This window comes from Lagopus muta, chromosome Z, assembly GCF_023343835.1.
Source record: "Lagopus muta isolate bLagMut1 chromosome Z, bLagMut1 primary, whole genome shotgun sequence".
NCBI lineage: Eukaryota > Metazoa > Chordata > Aves > Galliformes > Phasianidae > Lagopus > Lagopus muta.
This window is the reverse complement of record NC_064472.1, coordinates 64506932-64523869: the sequence shown is the minus strand read 5'-3', so window position 1 is coordinate 64523869 and position 16938 is coordinate 64506932. Positions and strand designations below refer to the sequence as shown.

Genomic DNA, 16938 nt, shown 5'->3' with positions numbered 1-16938 from the left:
AGGGAGTTGCTCTCTGTGTTACAGAATGGATATGCTGTGAGGAGTTGCCTCTGAGGAATGTCTGTGAACAAGCTGAGAGCTTGTAAGTTGAAATTAGGGACAAGACTAATCGTGTATGGCTGGTGATTAAGGTCTGCTACAGGCCACCTGCCCAAGGGGATCCTGTTGAGAAGGCCTTCCTGCTTCAGCTGCAAGAGGCATCATGCATGCAGGCTCTCATCCTGATTGGAGATTTCAACAACTCATGTATCTTTTGGGAAAACACAGCACACTGCAAGCAGTCACAGGGGATCCTGGATTCCGCTGACAACTCCTCTCTGGTGTTGGACAGACCGACAAGAAGTGAAGTGGTGCTGGATCTGGCACTCACTTATGTAGAAGAGATCATTATGGAGGTTAAGATTGGAAGCAGCCTGGGCTGCAGAAACCATGCCCTGGTCAAATTTGTGGTCTTGTGGAATTTGGGCCTTGTAAAGAGTGGATTTGGGGCCCTGAACTTCAAGAATACGAACTTCAGGCTATTTAAGGAATTTCTGGACGGGTTCCCCTGGGAAACTATCCTTAGGGAGAAAGGATCTGAACAAAGTTGGCAGCACTTAGGGATGCCCTTCTTAGAGCTCTTCATCCTCCAGAAGAAAAAAAAAAAAAAAGAAAAAAAAAAGGCAAATGAAGCAGGAAGTCAGCATGGATGAGCAAGAGTCTACTGGTCAAACTGAGGAAGAAAAGAATAAGGAGTGGAAGAAGGGATGTGTTTTCTGTGAATAACAGGGATGCTGTCTGGATGTGCAGGGATGGGATCAAGACCAAGAATGGATGGAATTGAACTGGCAAGGGATGTTAAAAGCATCAAGATTTTCTTAGATACTTCGGGCAGAAGAGACATGCAAAGGAGAGTGCATCCCCTCTGATAAATGGAGAGGCAGAGCAGGCCTCTTCAGACATGGAGAAGGCTGAGATATTTTATTAGTTCTTTGTCTCAGTCTTCATTGCCCGTCAGGCTTGCTATGTTTCTGGTATCCCTGAATTTCTAAGCTGGAGTCAGGGGTACAAAATTCCCTGCACTGTAGGAGCAGGGCAAGTCCCAGATCACCTCTTGAGGCTGAATGCGTATAATTCTATGTGACTGGACAACAGAGGGAGCTTCCTGATGTGGTTGCCAAGCTGCTCTCCATCATTCTTGAAAAATCATATCTGTCAGGCAAAGTCCCTGGTGACTGGAAAAAGGGAAACATCACTCCCATTTTTAAGAAAGGAAGAAAGGAATATCTGGGGAATTATAGGCTGGCGTCAGTGGTTTATGGGCTGGTTCAGCCCAGTTCTGTGACTAGCAGGGTGGAGGGATTTCAGAAATCCATGCCTCCAGAAAAGGGAAACAGGACCCCAAAATAATTAAAAACAACAATCTGAGGAGAAACAAACTCATTTACTAAATATGGTATCGGAATGCAAGATAACACACTATAATACAATATAATTAGAATTGAAGCTTATAAATCAAATATAATGAGAGAATGTCCAAAAGGTGGATAGACCTCACCATAACACTGAAATGAGATGTGCAGTCCAGTTTAGCAGCAGGGAGGAGAGCCTGACGAAGAAGAAATATGTCCAACAAGGCCTTATATCTGTTTCCCCTCAGCGGAAATTATAATAACACAGAGAACAGTCTTCTGGAGAATGTAGTTCTTCTTTTCAGGGACAGGTACCCAGAACTGGAGTATTATCAGTTAAACTCCCAGTGCACTACATGATGTTATGATGTGGAATAACCAAAAATCATAAAACCATGGCATTCCACCCCTTATTCTACATCACTACATCATGCCTAATATGTACAAACAGACCATAATTAACAAGCATTAAACACACACACACAAACATATATATATATATACATGGAATTACTGACTGCACTCCCCCAGCATCAAATTCCCTTGAGGTACACATTGAACATTCCCATTTTTCTGCTTCACCCACCAAGTGGACTCAGGTCCCTGGACAAAAACAGCTCCATGAAGAGGTTTGCCCTTCCCAGAAGCTGGAAAGACCCAAACTGCTTTTTCCTAACTTGTTCTTTACAGTTACTACAGGGACCTTATCTCTCTTGACAGTACGTAAGGAGCTGGCAGGACCATCATGATTAATATAGATCCTTGAGTATTTGCCAACCAGGTGGCTTCTGCCAAATGGTCCTCCCAGTTCTTAAATGTTCCACCACCCATTGTTTTCAACATGTTTTTTAACAACCCACTGTACAGTTTTACCAGAAGCTGGTGCATGATAGGGGATGTGAAAAAACCACTCAATGCCATGATCTATGGCCCACGTATTTACAAGAGAATTTTTGAAATGAGTCCTGTTATCTGACTCAATTCGTTCTGCGGTGCCATGTCACCATTGGACTTGTTTCTCAAGACCTAGTATGATGGTTTGGGTGATAGCGTGGGGTACTGCATATGTTTCAAGCCACCCAGTGGTTGCCTCTACCATGGTAAGAACATAACACTTGCCACCGTGAGATCATGGCAAGGTGATATAATCAACTTGCCACACCTCCCTGTGTGGAGGAGGGAACTTTTGCCATTGCCCTTCCCTCCAGAGAGGTTTCATCCTCTTGAACTGTGGCACGTGTCACAGTCATGGATAACCTGTGCAATAGCATCCATAGTTAAATCCACCCCTCAGTCTCTAGCCCATTTGTATGTTGCATCTCTTCCTTTATGGCCTGAAGTTTCATGGGCCCACTGAGCTATAAATAATTCACTCTTGTGTTGCCAGTCCAAGTCTATTTGAGCCACCTCAATTTTAGCAACTTGATCTACCTCATGTTCTTCAGTAGCCCGACTCTTGGGCACATGAGCATCTACATGGCGCACCTTTACAACCATATCCTTTATTCAGGCAGCAACGTCTTTCCACAGTTCAGCAGCCCAAATAGGTTTACCCTTTCTTTGCCAATTATCTTGCTCCCACTGCTGTAACCACCCCCATAAGGCATTTGCTGCCATCCATGAGTCATTGTAAAGATACAGCATTGGCCACCTCTCCCGTTCAGCGACATCTAAGGCCAGTTGGACAGCCTTTACCTCTGCAAATTGGCTTGATTCGCCTTTCCCTTCGGTGGCCTCTGCAACTTGTCGTGTGGGGCTCCACACAGCAGATTTCCATCTGCTATGCTTCCCCACAGTATGACACGATCCATCTGTGAACAGGGCAGATTTCATTTTCAGGTTGTTCATTGTATGATGGGGCCTCTTTAGCACGTGATACCCTTCTGCTGGTGATGTTCCAAACTTTATGCCTTCAGGCCTGTCCATGATCATCTCTAAGATTTCTGGATGATTGAGGTTCCCCATGTGAGCTCGCTGTGTAACAACACAATCCACTTGTTCCAAGTGGCATCATTATCATGATGGGTAGAAGGAACCCTCCCCTTGAACGTCCAGTGCAGCACTGGCAGTCGAGGTGCCAGAAGGAGCTGTGTTTCAGTACCAATTACTTTGGAAGCAGCCCGAACCCCCTCATACGCGGCTGAGATCTCCTTTTCTGTTGGAGTGTAGCACTCTTCAGACACTCTGTACACCTGACTCCAAAATCCCAGGGGCCAGCCTCGGGTCTCTCCTGAGGCTCTTTGCCACAAACTCCAAGTGGGGCCTTTCTCTCCAGCAGCAGTGTAGAGGATGTTCTTCACATCCTGTTCTATCCGTACTGGCCCCAGGGCCACAGCACAGGCTATCTCCTGCTTAATCTGCTCAAAGCCTGCTGCTGCTCAGGACCCCACACAAAATTATACTTCTTCCACGTCACCTGATAGAGGGGGCTTACAATGAGGCTGTAGTTTGGAACTTGCATTCTCCAAAAACCTACCACACCCAGAAAAGATAGTGTTTCTTTCTTATTTGTGGGCAGGGAAATTGATTCTGGTGCCTCCTGTAGTTGATCAGGTTGGTCAGTTCCAGTGTTCTCTCTCCAGCTTGGAGACTCTTGGATCAGAGTCTGTCTCGTTCGATTATGAGGTTATTTAGTTCAGATTGGAGGGTGTCTCCCTCAGTTTGGAGGGTGTCTCATGCAGATTGGAGGGTGTCTCATTCTGTTTGAACTGAAGTTTGGACTGAAGGGAATCTTGCTCGGATTCAAAGGTGTCTCATCAAGATTGGAGATTCCTTCTCTCAGCTTGGAGATCTTCCCCTTCAGCTTGGAGACTTTCTTTCTCAGCTCGGAGACACTCTTCCAGGTTTTGAGATTCTCTCTCCTTACTAGGAGACTCTCTTTCTCAACCCAGAGATTCTCTGTCTCAGCTTGGAGACTCTCTTTGGATTTGGAGACTCTGTTTCTTGACTAGGTGACTCTTTCTGGACCTGGAGATTCTCCCTCTCGGCTTGGACTCTCTCCTGGAAATCTCCTTTTTGGCATGCAGGCTCTCTGCTCATTTTATACTGTCTCCTGGGACTCTCCCTTTCAGCTTGGAGACTGAAATGTAGTTCTTCTCTTCTGGGACAGGTACCTGGAACTGGAGCATTAACACTTTAACTCCCAGTGCACTACATGATGTTATGATGTGGAATACCGATAACCAAAAATCATAAAACCGTGACAGCTGGTGCTTCTGTGCCTGGGAAGATCATGGAACAGATCCTCTTGGAAGACACGTTAAGGTACATGAGGGAAGAGAAGATGATCCAAGGCAGCCAGCACAGTTTCACCAACAGCGGATTATGCCTGACCAGCCTGGTGCCCTTCTATGATGGAGTAATGGTTTCAGTAGACAAAGGAAGTACAAATGATCTATCTGAACTTATGCAGGGATTTTTACATGGTCTCACACCATGTCTTTAGTTCTGAATTGTGGTGGATGTAGTGCAGTGCCACATGGACTATGGACTATCAAACAGTAGGGCTTTAGAGATGATACATGCTATCACTCACTGATTCTGATTATTTTAAAAACACTAAAATGTCTGTATTTTATGCAGGAAAACATTAAATAGCTACAACTCTTTTTTTCTTGCAGGAAAATCTTACCTTAAATTCTTCAAGCCTTTTTGTATGGATTCATTAGGCTTATGTGGGAAGACATCTTAACTCTCTATCATCCTACAGCAATCTGTTGGAAATTACGTGCTTTTTCATGCCAAGGTTGTATGGAATAATGACTTGCCTTTGGACAAGGATAGAGTGAAGCTTCATAGGGGGACATGAGGCTGACACATCTTGGGGTGTTTGATGAATACTTGTGCAGATTTACAGTGCGTGTTCTGTGATGTTCTGGGTAGCAAAACTCCCCTTAGTCTCAGTAGCAAGCCAAGGGAATCCTTAGCGTCAGAACTGTAAAGATTTCTGCTGGAATTACCAAGTATATCTGAAGTGTAAAGATTCCACAGACAACTGGAAGGAGTGTTTGAAAGGAGACTGCGACGTGTATTTTTTCAGGCTAGACATTGAATCATTGTGTGATGTCTGGCAAACTGCTTCAACACTTCCTGGCTCTGTTTCCCCACGGGAGATAGGGGGCTCTGCTTAGGAATGAAATTTGTAAAAAGGACTACATAGTGGTTACGATAAGACAGCTCTCTGCTAAGGCTTGGATAATCATCTTGAGCGATGACATTAGTTTGAATTTGTTTTCCTAATTGAATGAAGGTTTGGCATACTTGGTTTCATGTTTCAGTTGCGCAAACTGATCCTTGATAGACTTATACAGGTTTAGTCCTTTTTTTTTTCTATTTTTTTTTAAACTTGTAAACAGAATTCTTATTTTAATGAGAATGAAGATGTTTGTAATTTGAATCCAAATACCAGCACAGGGTTGCTAATTTTTAATGCAAGGTAAAAGTAACTTATAAAGCAGAAAATGCTTGCATTTTAAGTGTCTTTAATTTTGCTATGTTGTGTTCCTCCTGATATTACAATTAAATTTTATTTTAAAACAGAGTGCTAACTGCAGCTAAAAAGATCATTAAACTATCTAGATTAAGAAGGTCAGGAAATCCAATCGGTTTTTTTGGTTGTTTTTTTTTTTTTTGTACACAATTTGGGACCAGATGAAAAGTTGACCAGTTGTTGCCTTCCTCATTTAAAGAAACGTGCATTGATTAAATGAGACACATGTTGTAAACGGTGATAAACAATACCTGCTCTGGGTATTCAGCTTTTCTGGATTTTGGATTCTGTATTTTCCAAAAGTGCCTGGATAATTATTATACACTGCAACAGTACGGGTGACCACTCTTCAGAGGAATGGACTAGCAATTCATCATTTGAATGCTGGTAACATGGAACAATGATGAGCTGTACTGTGTCTGTTGCAGGAGATGTATAAAGACTCAGAAAATGCTAGTTTATCCTAGAAATGTCCTTTCAGCTGTGTGCCACATTCTTAAATAAAAAAGCTCTAGAACATACCTGAATAGGGCTTTTAGTAACCTGTAAGAAGAGGCCTTTCTTTTTCTTTCTTCTACTCTCTGACTCTCATTCTTTTTTCTTCCGCTGGATGGATCCCAGGGGCTATAAAATCTCCTCAGTTTGAGCTGTTCTTTCTTCGCTTTTTAGTTAATTTTCAATTCACTTGTGTACATTCCATGTCTCTGCTTGTTTTCCCAGGAGATTCTGTGATTCTGTGTGAGATGTCAGACAGTAACCTCTCACACCATAGTTCAGGGGCTTTCTGAAAATGAATGTGGGGTAAATTAAGAAAAATGAGAACCAACTCACGCTAATTAATTCACAAATGCAGTATTATATACATTGTTTAAAGACTGGAAGCACCTCGTAATACCAGAGCTCTAAATTATTAATATTCACTCTACCCGGGTCCCTAATTAACTGGGATAAGTTTGACCAATTTTCCTCTCATTTCAGTGCTCACATATTAGACGCTAAAAGGTCATAGTGGGAACTAAAAAGCCTTCTATAGATTTGATAGCACAAGCTCCTTAGCAGTTGAGTTAAATTGGTAAAAATAAGAGTGAAAATGATCAGGCAATACCATCTGCTGATATTATAGTTGTTATTTCCTGCTGCTTTGGTCAGACACTTTGTGCTGTAAAATGTGTTCAACGCAAAGAGGTATGGTTTTTAAAATGGGACTGTCAGTAAACACTTGTTTTACATCTTACTGTGATTCTCCCATTTTGGAGGCAAAAGTACATTATCTCTGACCGCTGTGCAGACTGAAGAAGTTAGGGATTGCTATAACCTGTGTTTTGCTGTGCTTGTGTTCCTAGAGGACTCACTGGAGAGAGACAAAAGGTTGTGTGCTCCCTAAGATCACGCTGTTCCTCCCCTCCACTCTTCTGGAGACTGAGCCAATGAAAAGACCTAACATGACAAGCAGAGGCTAACAGAGTTCTCCCACAGAGTGGGAGTCTACCAGCCTGGTCAGGCAACTATGTGGTTTTAGACTACTTACATCTGACACAGATGTGTCATCACACAGGAGAGAAGCTGATGTAAAATGCTTTCCCATAGGAAGTGCAGGTTTTTTAGACCAGTTTTTCACAATGAGCATGAAAAAACAGATATAGTGACACATATTTATGACATAAGGAGTCTCCTAGCATTAAATTAAACTTTTTTATAGGTCTGCTGAGAAACCTCAGCAGTTGCTTCATGCATTTGCTGAGAACATTTCTTAAATTCCTAGGTTGCTTGCAGCTCTCTGCCTTCATTAGGAACATGCCATTGGAAGTGGAGGCACGGCTGTAAATTATGAGACAGTGTTATGAAAAATATTGTTTGTTTGAAAGGTGGATCTGGGATGGCATTCATGAAGGTGCTAAGGTAATAACATATTTACACTAAGCCATTTGAAAATTAGGATTTGCAGAAAAGCTGATGAGAGTATCCCCGGGTACAAAAAGAGTTAATAGAAGTAATGCACTGTAAGTGGCTCTAACTCTCTAACCCACTGTTCCACCAAGCACCATGCGTTCGATGAACTAAAGGGAGAGGGTGCTGCACAAGAGCCAGTGTATGAAAGGCATAGCTAAAAATTAATGATTGGAGAATTTTTCTATAATCCAAATGGAATTGGAATAGCAAAATCCAACCCACTCTCACCCCCCAAAAAAGGCACAAATCCCTGAGAGAAAACCCATTTTATCTCCTAAGTGCAGCTGAAGTATGCTTCAAAAAACAGGCATTTTGAAATTCAGAATGTTTGTATTTCAGAATTGGGATACAGTGTAGGATGGGAATCTGAAGCATGTCAGAGGTAGCATTTTCTGAGCATTGCATGAGAGCCAGAACTGCATTTTTCAGTGGCTGGGAACCCAGAAGCTGTCTTAACACAGTGTCTTCACTGCAGCTACTACAGCTGGTCCTAGAACCACATTATCAAAATCTTCATGTGCATTATGTATTTTACAGCTCTGGTTCAAATAAATTATGGAGAGCTGAGATGAAAAATGTACTAAGCAGTCCTTAAGTGGCAATACTAGTTGGATGGAGCTAGCAGGTGACCTAGTTCCTCTGTCCATAACCTCTGATGAACTCTGTGCTCTGCTAAGTGTGTTTTCCAGTGCCTCTGCTGAGAGCTGGTCAGAAAGCACTGTCTCCCTTAGTGAGCCTCACAAGCTCCATATGCCAGGGCCTGAATCCTCATCCTGATACCAGCGAGGTCAAGGAGCTGAATCTACTTGATGTGCAAAGCTTCTGGAAAATACACAAGCTTTCACCTCTTTCTTAACCTGTGGTCCAGGCCCATGAGATTCTTGTCATCAGTGTACGATTTTGGTGTGTTGGAAGTGAGGTTGTGCCCACCTAAATACAGAGGTGAGGCCTATGGAGGGGGAATCTCATGATGGCCTAGAGCTTCTTCACAAGGATAGAGGTGGGGCAGCTCTTCACCAAGAAGGTGGTCATTAGTCATAGCCTGCTGGTGTTCAAGAAAAATGTGAATATTCTATGATTCTGTGAAATCTGTGCTCACGTTTAAATTTATTGCAAAGGATTTGCACCCTCATGGGTGTCTCCGGCTCCCTGCAAACACGCACCTGGCAGGTCTTGATCTACACGCTACTTTTTCAGATCCTTTCGTCTGCTAGCTTAGGTCACTACCAGTCCCATTGTCTTAGACTGTTTGAGCCAGACTCAGCTTTTTGGTGCATTCATGCACAAAATCACAGTCTCTCAATAAAAATTCTGTATCTTCTTTTGTAATTTTGTGCTGCAAAGAAATTAAATGTCTTGGCACAGACTGTGACATGGTATGTTAATAAAAACAGACAGTAGCTTGAAGTAATGGTACATAGGAAAGGTTCTGAGCTAGTATAGTAGGTTATAGCAGGACAAAAAGAATTTGCAGACCCGTGCATTTTTGTTACATATGCTTGGTTGTGGATTTTTTTTGTATGGATAAGCCATGATATCTTCCTGAGTTGGTCACATTTCATGCAAATAAACACTTGACTGTTTTTACATTGTATATTGTATCATAAGTGTGTCTTTTAAAGCATGGGTTCATTAGTCAATTGCCACCATCTCTTGATTCAGAAGACATTTGTAGGCAGGGTAGTAAGACAAAAATGTAGTTTTACAATGTGTTGTGAGGAAGAAGAATTTGCTTGGGAGTGGATTGTCATTAAGGACAACAGTTGTATCCCTTATTGCTCTTTTCTCTATAAATGATATAACTTCTTACCTGTCAGTTATTTTTTGTGCTGCAAAAGGAATGCCTTCTCAGCTTATTTCGAACTAACACAAGTTAGACTTTTATGCTCTTTTTTGTGTGTTTCCCCAGACCAGAATGCCATGTTATGAACCTTGGTATGTTAAATGTGGAGTTTGCAAAATAGTGGAATATACTAAAATATCTTTCTCTTTTCTTTTTCAGGATTATAAAGTTTTCAACGGTGCCTCCTCAAGAAGTGTGATGAGAAATGGCTTTGGGAAACAACACCCAGAGAAGTTACTCCATCATCCCCTGCTTCATCTTTGTTGAGGTGAGTGCAGCACTCAGTTATCTCAAAAAATCACTTTGCTGGCCAAATAGCTGAGGTGTAAGTCTGCAAGTGATTACTTGAGTTTTCTCAGTTTTCTTCAGGCTTGTATCTATTTTCAGGCAGCATAAAGACTAGGTATCGTTTAGAGAAATGTCAGACCTAGTAGTCTAACAGTTCATGAGCTTAGCAAGCAACATTTAACTCTGTTTTTAGCTCAGTTGCAACATAAGATGTAGGTGAGGAACAGCCAGCCTTTGAGTTTGGAGAAGGAGTTGGCAACTCAAAGTTGTGTGAATTGACAAAAAGTACAGTTACAGGAGTGGATATTTCCACATGTTTGTTAAGCTCAACTTTTTTAAATTGGCCCAGTTCTCTATATGACTGACTTTTCTGTGTTGTTTCTTACCTCATCACTGCCAGACAGACCAAAATCAATACTGAAACAAACGTTCAACTGGTGATAAAAGGCTGTAAGGGTTTTCTCAGTGAGGGTGTTGATCTATTTTGCAGGGAGGGTGAAAACTCATCTTAATTTTGATATAATTGCCATGACTGCCTGTCCATAGTGTCACCTCTCTAATGTAGCTTGAATGCAGTGCTTACTCTTTGGCCCAAGTTGTGAGATGTCTTATGCTTACTGACAAGAGAGGCACTAAAAACAGATAAAAGACTAATTGTAATGCTGGATATACAGGAAGACTTACCTCATTCCCCCTGCAATTTTGGAAAAGCTCCAATGTGCTGCTGCAGCAGGCAGAATGGGCACTGTAAATCAGTGCTATTCACAACAGGCCTCACAATGACATCCAGGATCTTTCTAACATTTACCCACTTGTGGTTGTCTTCTCACAGGATCTTCCCTAGCCAAGACCTAAAGTTTCTTTATATGCACTCTCTACTTTCTGTGCTACCAGCTTAGCTCCAGCAGCAGTAAGAAAATCCCTGGGTATTTAATCTAAAGCCAGTGGAAGTATTGTTTATGACCTGAAGGGGCAGTAGTCAATCCACCCTTACTGGAGTAATCTGTCAGGTTGGAAGGTGAAGATGGAGGAGAAGCATAACAAAACCACTGCTGTAGCTCAGCATGTCTTCCCAGCTGCAGCTGGGGCAGATGCTGGTGTGGGAAGGTGGCTGTCACACACAACACAATGGATGGTTTTAAGGGACACTTGGATGAATGGGGAGGGGACAAGAGTTTACAATTCTAATCAGAGTTTTACTGTTTCATAAAAAAAGTCATTAACAATCCGGTTAGTTGCACAGGCTTTTCATTTACACCTGGGCAAACTCGTTGCATATCAAGTCAAAATCTTAGCGAACAGCATGTGATAAAGTCATTACCTGGAGCCAGGCTTTATGAAGAAGAACCTGAGTCACTCCCTTACTGTGGTGGAAGTATCCCAAGAGACACAAATTTTCCTGTCCAGCAGCATTTCTGTATTAAATCTCACTTAGGCCTTCTAGCAGCCTAATTTTATGAACAGCGTGCTGTGTATTGTTATAGTTCCCTGTTCCAGAATGTGTCTCACCATCTCCTGTAAACCCAGCACATGGCTATTGCTAATGCTGATGTGCTTAATCATCTTGTCAATTTGTGCTCCCCATATCCTCTTAGTGGCTCAGCACTTGGATCTTGTTGTTGTTATGATAAGGGGTATCCCTACACACTGGGGACAAAGAGAAGGAGAGAAGGGGGCAAGATTATACAGTAATAGCCTGCTTACATACTGGAGGTATTTGCCTTATTGCTGATTATGCTAACCATGCTGAAAGTGGCCAGGAGCTGAGGGTACCGCTCAAACCAACTGACCTTTCCAGTGACTTGCAGGGATTTGTCATTGACACAACATCCAACTTCTGGGGAACCTCTGCATCCACTTCTTGAGGAGACTGAGAGACTTCTTATCGAGAAACAAGCCACTATCTTATCCCATCACCTAGAGAAAGGAAGGGTAAAAGCAGAGAACAAACTACAGTAAGCTCAGAAGAAACATAATGAGCACTACTAGGAATAAAATTTCTCAAATTTATTACATGAAACGAGCTGCTCTGAGGGTTTTTAGTCCTTTAAATGTATGAATGATGAGCCTGGTTGGCAGTGTATGACAGAGCTATAAATTGTTCCTCCTGTAGACAAAACTGACATGAACACAAAAATAAATCATTTCTGTACTTTCCTTGTCCTTTTATATGTTTGCCTTCCTGATTAAAATATAATTTTAAATGAAAAATCAGGTACAATCAGAGAAGTAGTGTCTAAAAATGATGTTCTCTCTTCTGCATTGCACGAAAACATGTTTTTCCCTGTTTTTTTTTGTTTGTTTGTTTTTTGTTTTTTTGTCCAAGGTGAAGATTTTTAATGTAGCACTGTTGGAACTACAGTGTCAGGCATTGTAGCATTAAAAAACAGGAAATCTAATCTCCTGTTGGGAATGCAGAGATGATTGATAGTAGCCATTCAATCTGAAAACCTTGTAAATCTCAAGACACACTGAAAGCACTTTCCTTTTCATACTACCACATTTTGTGTATGAGACTAAGGGTAAGTTGATAAGCTCTATGATACTAGGCTGCCATTGCTAAAGGTGCATGGAGGACAGCAAAAAAACATTGCCTGCTTTCCAGATAAAGTTTATCCACATGAAAACAGTCTGGTAGCTGACATGTTTGGTGCTCATGAGTGAGAAGGTAGGTGATCATGACATTATTATTTCTAGGATGTTCCCCTGGATATCCTGCCTTCCTTACTATCTTCCATAGAACGTAGTGCTTTGATTCAAAATTTTGAGATATTTACTCTTAAGAAGTGGCATTATTTAAGTTTAGCTTGGTTGTTATGTCAGTTACTCTGACAGTAACTGAGAGTAGATATTGGGCAAGTGCCCAATATGCAGCATCCTTTGAAATAAGTGATGGTGGAAACAAGGTGCCACAAGCAGCTTGCACATTTTAAATACAATTATGCTCTAGTCTGTATGAGACACAGTTTTAGCACTTATTCCAATTTCCATTTTTTTCCTTTTCATTTTCTTCACTCTCAGCTAACTTGAAGCAGTTAGTTATTATAAAACCTGATCTGAAGATGAATAGCTCATTATAAGAACTTCCATGCTATGTCTGAGTCTACTAATTCCATTTTTTTAAAACAAAATATGAACTTTTCTAATAACATAGAGATAGCATGTTATGTCTAATCTGTGATGATAGAAATGATAAATGAACATTTTTAGTCCCTAATGAGAAACACAGTGTCACATTAAGCATTTAAACACTGAATATGGATTCATTAAACTAATCTCTAGCCTCTTATCAGATCTGAGTGCTTCTCACAAATAATACAGCAGCTTTCCAGATGGTCCTTTATTGTATCATGGGAAATATTGTTGCAGTCTGGCATTTGTTACCAAAAGTTTATAATGATTTGTTATATCAGATTGTGTTAAGTGTGCAAACAGTTGATTAGGAAGTGCAAGAGAGTCATGTTCTCTCCTTCTGTGTCCCACCTTGGAGCATTTGCAGCCAGTGACAGTGGAGAGAGCCTTCAGGAAGCTCTTGTACAGCTGAAGGACAAGAAGGACCTCATCATGCAGGGGATCTAAGGAGGACTCTTGTGCTGTTGTACCTTCTCACTTAAGAGTTGTGTTTCTCCAATCACCACGTTCCTGCTGCACAGAGATACAGATAACTTCTTTGAAGTTCCAAAGGGAACGCCATAAAATGTACAGATTACAGGTCCTAGAAGAGTCCTAAAGTAATTGCAGAAACTAAGGATGACTTGTTCCAGGGGAGGGGTAAGCACAAAGCACAGGACTGGGATCTAACAAATGCTTGGGTTGGTTTGATTTAGTTTTCAGCTTTTTCCCGATCACTTAAACAAACAACAACAAAAAAGTGTTTAAGCACCAGAACTGAAATACAAATGCATGTTGACTTAATAAAACAAGACTGTGGATTTGATCATAGGATTCCCTGACAGTGGACAAATCTACTTTTTTACCTGAAGATATTTCCTCACAGCAGATTTGCCCTTGGCAGGGGGCTTCACTTTCTTCCTCCCACTCACGGCTGGTTTCTTGGATGAGCTGCCAGCAGAGGGTTTCTTGATGGCTGGGGCTGTTGGTTTGGCTTTTCTTAGCAGGAGTTTTCACCTTGGATGGAGGCTTTGCTTTCTCCCAGCAGGCTGCAAAGGTTTTTCTGGATTTGGGCTTGAATTATCTTCACTTCATTGGAGAGGCCCTGCTTCATGATTTTGGAGGAGGACTCTTCTGCATCCTTTCCTCTGATGGTGGTTCTTCCTCCTCAGACTCTTCGGATTGTTCTTCCTCCTCAGATTCCTCCTCCTCTTTCTCATTAGATTCTTCAAAGTCCTCATCCTGCTCCTTCTCTGGATAGAGCACGTCTGGGCTAGGATAATAAGGGAAGCAAAGCAAAAAGGTTCCACTGAAGTTCTTTCCAGTAATCTACTCCAACCAGCCATTCTTCTCACATCTCTGTAAAGTTCTCTTCTGCATTGTTCACATATTGCAAATTGCAGCAAGGTTGGAGTAGTTTTGTTTGTCACTCAACTGGTATGTGTCCCTGCTCTGAGAGATGAACGGGACATTGAGGATCTGCTCCTTGAGGACTGATGCTGCCTGCTGCTGCAGACTGTTTAGAAGTGCAAAGGGCAGAATACCCTACTCAGGCGGCTTCAGTGGTGGACCCATAGAGTGCAGCAAAGGCTTGGGAGCTCTTGGCTGTCTGCAGGCTCCAAATTTATCGCAGCAAGTGCAAATACTTCACAGCAGATCATTTGAGGACTTTTCGATGGTCAGAACTTATCTCTGAAGTGTTCTAATGAATAATAGACAAGTATGACAGAAAGTTAAATCACAATCGGGGGTTTGTTTTTCACTGTCCAATCTGCAGGGGGCAGGGGGTACCTCATCAGGACAACTGTGCCTACCGTCAGGTGTAAGCAGCACATCCATGAGCAGAGAAAAGGGGTTTTTGCAGTGGGAGCACTGTGTGGTGAATCCCAGTTCTCTTTCAGGAGGAATAGTGAGCTGCCTTGAGGTTTTGACCTAGCAGTGCGCTCCATGCTCTCTGGTCTTTCTCTTTTATGTCTTCTCACCTGGAGTGTTAGTAATCTGGGACAAAATAGGTAGAGAGAGCTGCATATATTCGGACTGAATTTGGTGGGATTAAAGTGATTACAACTACTTTTCCAGCACATTTGATGGTTATGATAAGTGACAGGAAGTGTGATGTGGTATGATGATTATATTTCCTGGTAGATGTTGGAAAGTTATGGTTAAATATTTCGGTAAACAGCATCTGCACAACTGTGTGTGTCAAAGCATGCAAGAGACTTTTGAGCCATTGTGTCTGGGTAATGGTACTTCATAGAGAAACAATAATCAAGCAGCATCTTGTCGTTTTTTTATTATAACCTTCTCATCTCTTGTGACTCAATGGTAATTATGATTATAATGGCTATCTAGATAAGAAAAGGAGAAAAATATTCAGGAATTTCTGACTATATTGCACTTTTTGCTTTCATTTTCCTCTTCCTTGAGCTTGAGTTGTTTTAGGGTGAGGGTTATATGAGGATTAAATTTCAAGTACAGTTCCTTCTAGAAGGTGCATCTGAGGTGTCTTCGCACAGTAAAACAGAGGAATTTTCTGGCTTCAGATTTAATTAAATTGTCTTAAACTGATCAAAGAGTTACTGAATACCAAGTGACTTTAATATGATTGATGTATGTGTCACCTTATGCTTTTTTGTGGATTATTGTAATTCTGATGTTGACAGGGTAGGTTAGCGCAGGCTCAAATAATCAAAACCATCTAAACTTAAAATGCTGAAGATCTCTCAAATTCTAATCTGAAGATCCTACCTTTTCATGCTATCTCCATTATTCTCAGGAAAGTTTTTGCAGGCAGAGCAGAAAGTGTTTCTTCTTGACAACTCAATATATTGCACATTGCATAGAACTGAAGGTTTTGTAAGAAAAATCTTTTCTGTTTCCCTCTCAGAAAGAAAATAAAAAACGCTGCAGAACACAAAACATTACTCTTATATTTATTCTGAACAAACTGTAGGTATGTTAAAGCCTCACGAGATATTTTATTCCATAGTCAGTGAGGTAATTTTTTCTTTGCTTTTTCTGCTATTTTAGTTTTGGACATACTGAATTATCTTCTGACACCAATTCAAAGCTAACTCCAAGGAAAATAACTTACAGATCGAAACGTATTCATCACTTTCTCTGCCTATTGCATTTTCCTTCCAGTATGTTGTATGGTCAAGCCAATCACTGAACTTTAGCAGCAGAATTTCTTCAATATTGAAATCATTAGTGAAAGTGAGACAAGTGTCTCTTGAACAACAGGCATTTGGAAACTATGAAAAAATCACTAGAAAAAATCATTAGAACAGTTATGACATTCACGCCACATTTTTTAATTCTGGTTGGTTTTTTTGTTTGTTTAAATGTTCTGAAACCTCGAAAGATGGTCCATTTGGGTGTACCAGCTGGTGATCTGTAATTCTGGCAGAGTGTGCATGGACTGTGGAAAGTTCTGCCTTTCTTTACCAGTGCAGTGTGAAGGGTCTTTCTCTGCGTGTTGTGATCCTCAAAGCAACATTTGTAAGAGGTATAGAATACATTGGGAGTGACTTTCTATTCGTGTTTTGTTTAAAAAAAAAATTGTTTATCTCCTAAGAGAATCCTGCTATTTGTATTACATTGACTAGCATTTCTTAAAGGTGTGAACATTGAGTTGTTTTGGGTTTCTTTTGGATGGTCAATATATGGGTTTTAATTTTGGCAAGGCGATGTCCGGTTCTCCTAGAAAACACACAAAATCTAGGCAAACTTTAATATAAACATCAAGCAAAGAGGCAACATGTGCTAAATTCACTTCCAACTGTCCAAGCGCAGTGCTCAGTGGCTGCATTCTGTAATGGTATCCAGTATTCACCTTGTGAGACTTTATGATTTTGGTTCTTGCT

General features: G+C 41.2%; 1 protein-coding gene across 7 annotated transcripts in view; it reads left to right on the top strand.

Moving 5' to 3' along the window:
* Positions 1 to 16938, top strand: part of PLPPR1 (phospholipid phosphatase related 1) — a 159042-nt gene that overhangs the window by 79088 nt on the left and 63016 nt on the right. For all 7 annotated transcript variants that reach the window (XM_048932420.1, XM_048932421.1, XM_048932426.1 and 4 more), the window contains exon 2: positions 9833 to 9941. In XM_048932420.1, coding sequence (XP_048788377.1) covers positions 9879 to 9941 — 63 coding nt within the window. In that variant the 5' untranslated portion in view covers positions 9833 to 9878. The remainder of the gene's footprint in view (positions 1 to 9832; positions 9942 to 16938) is intronic.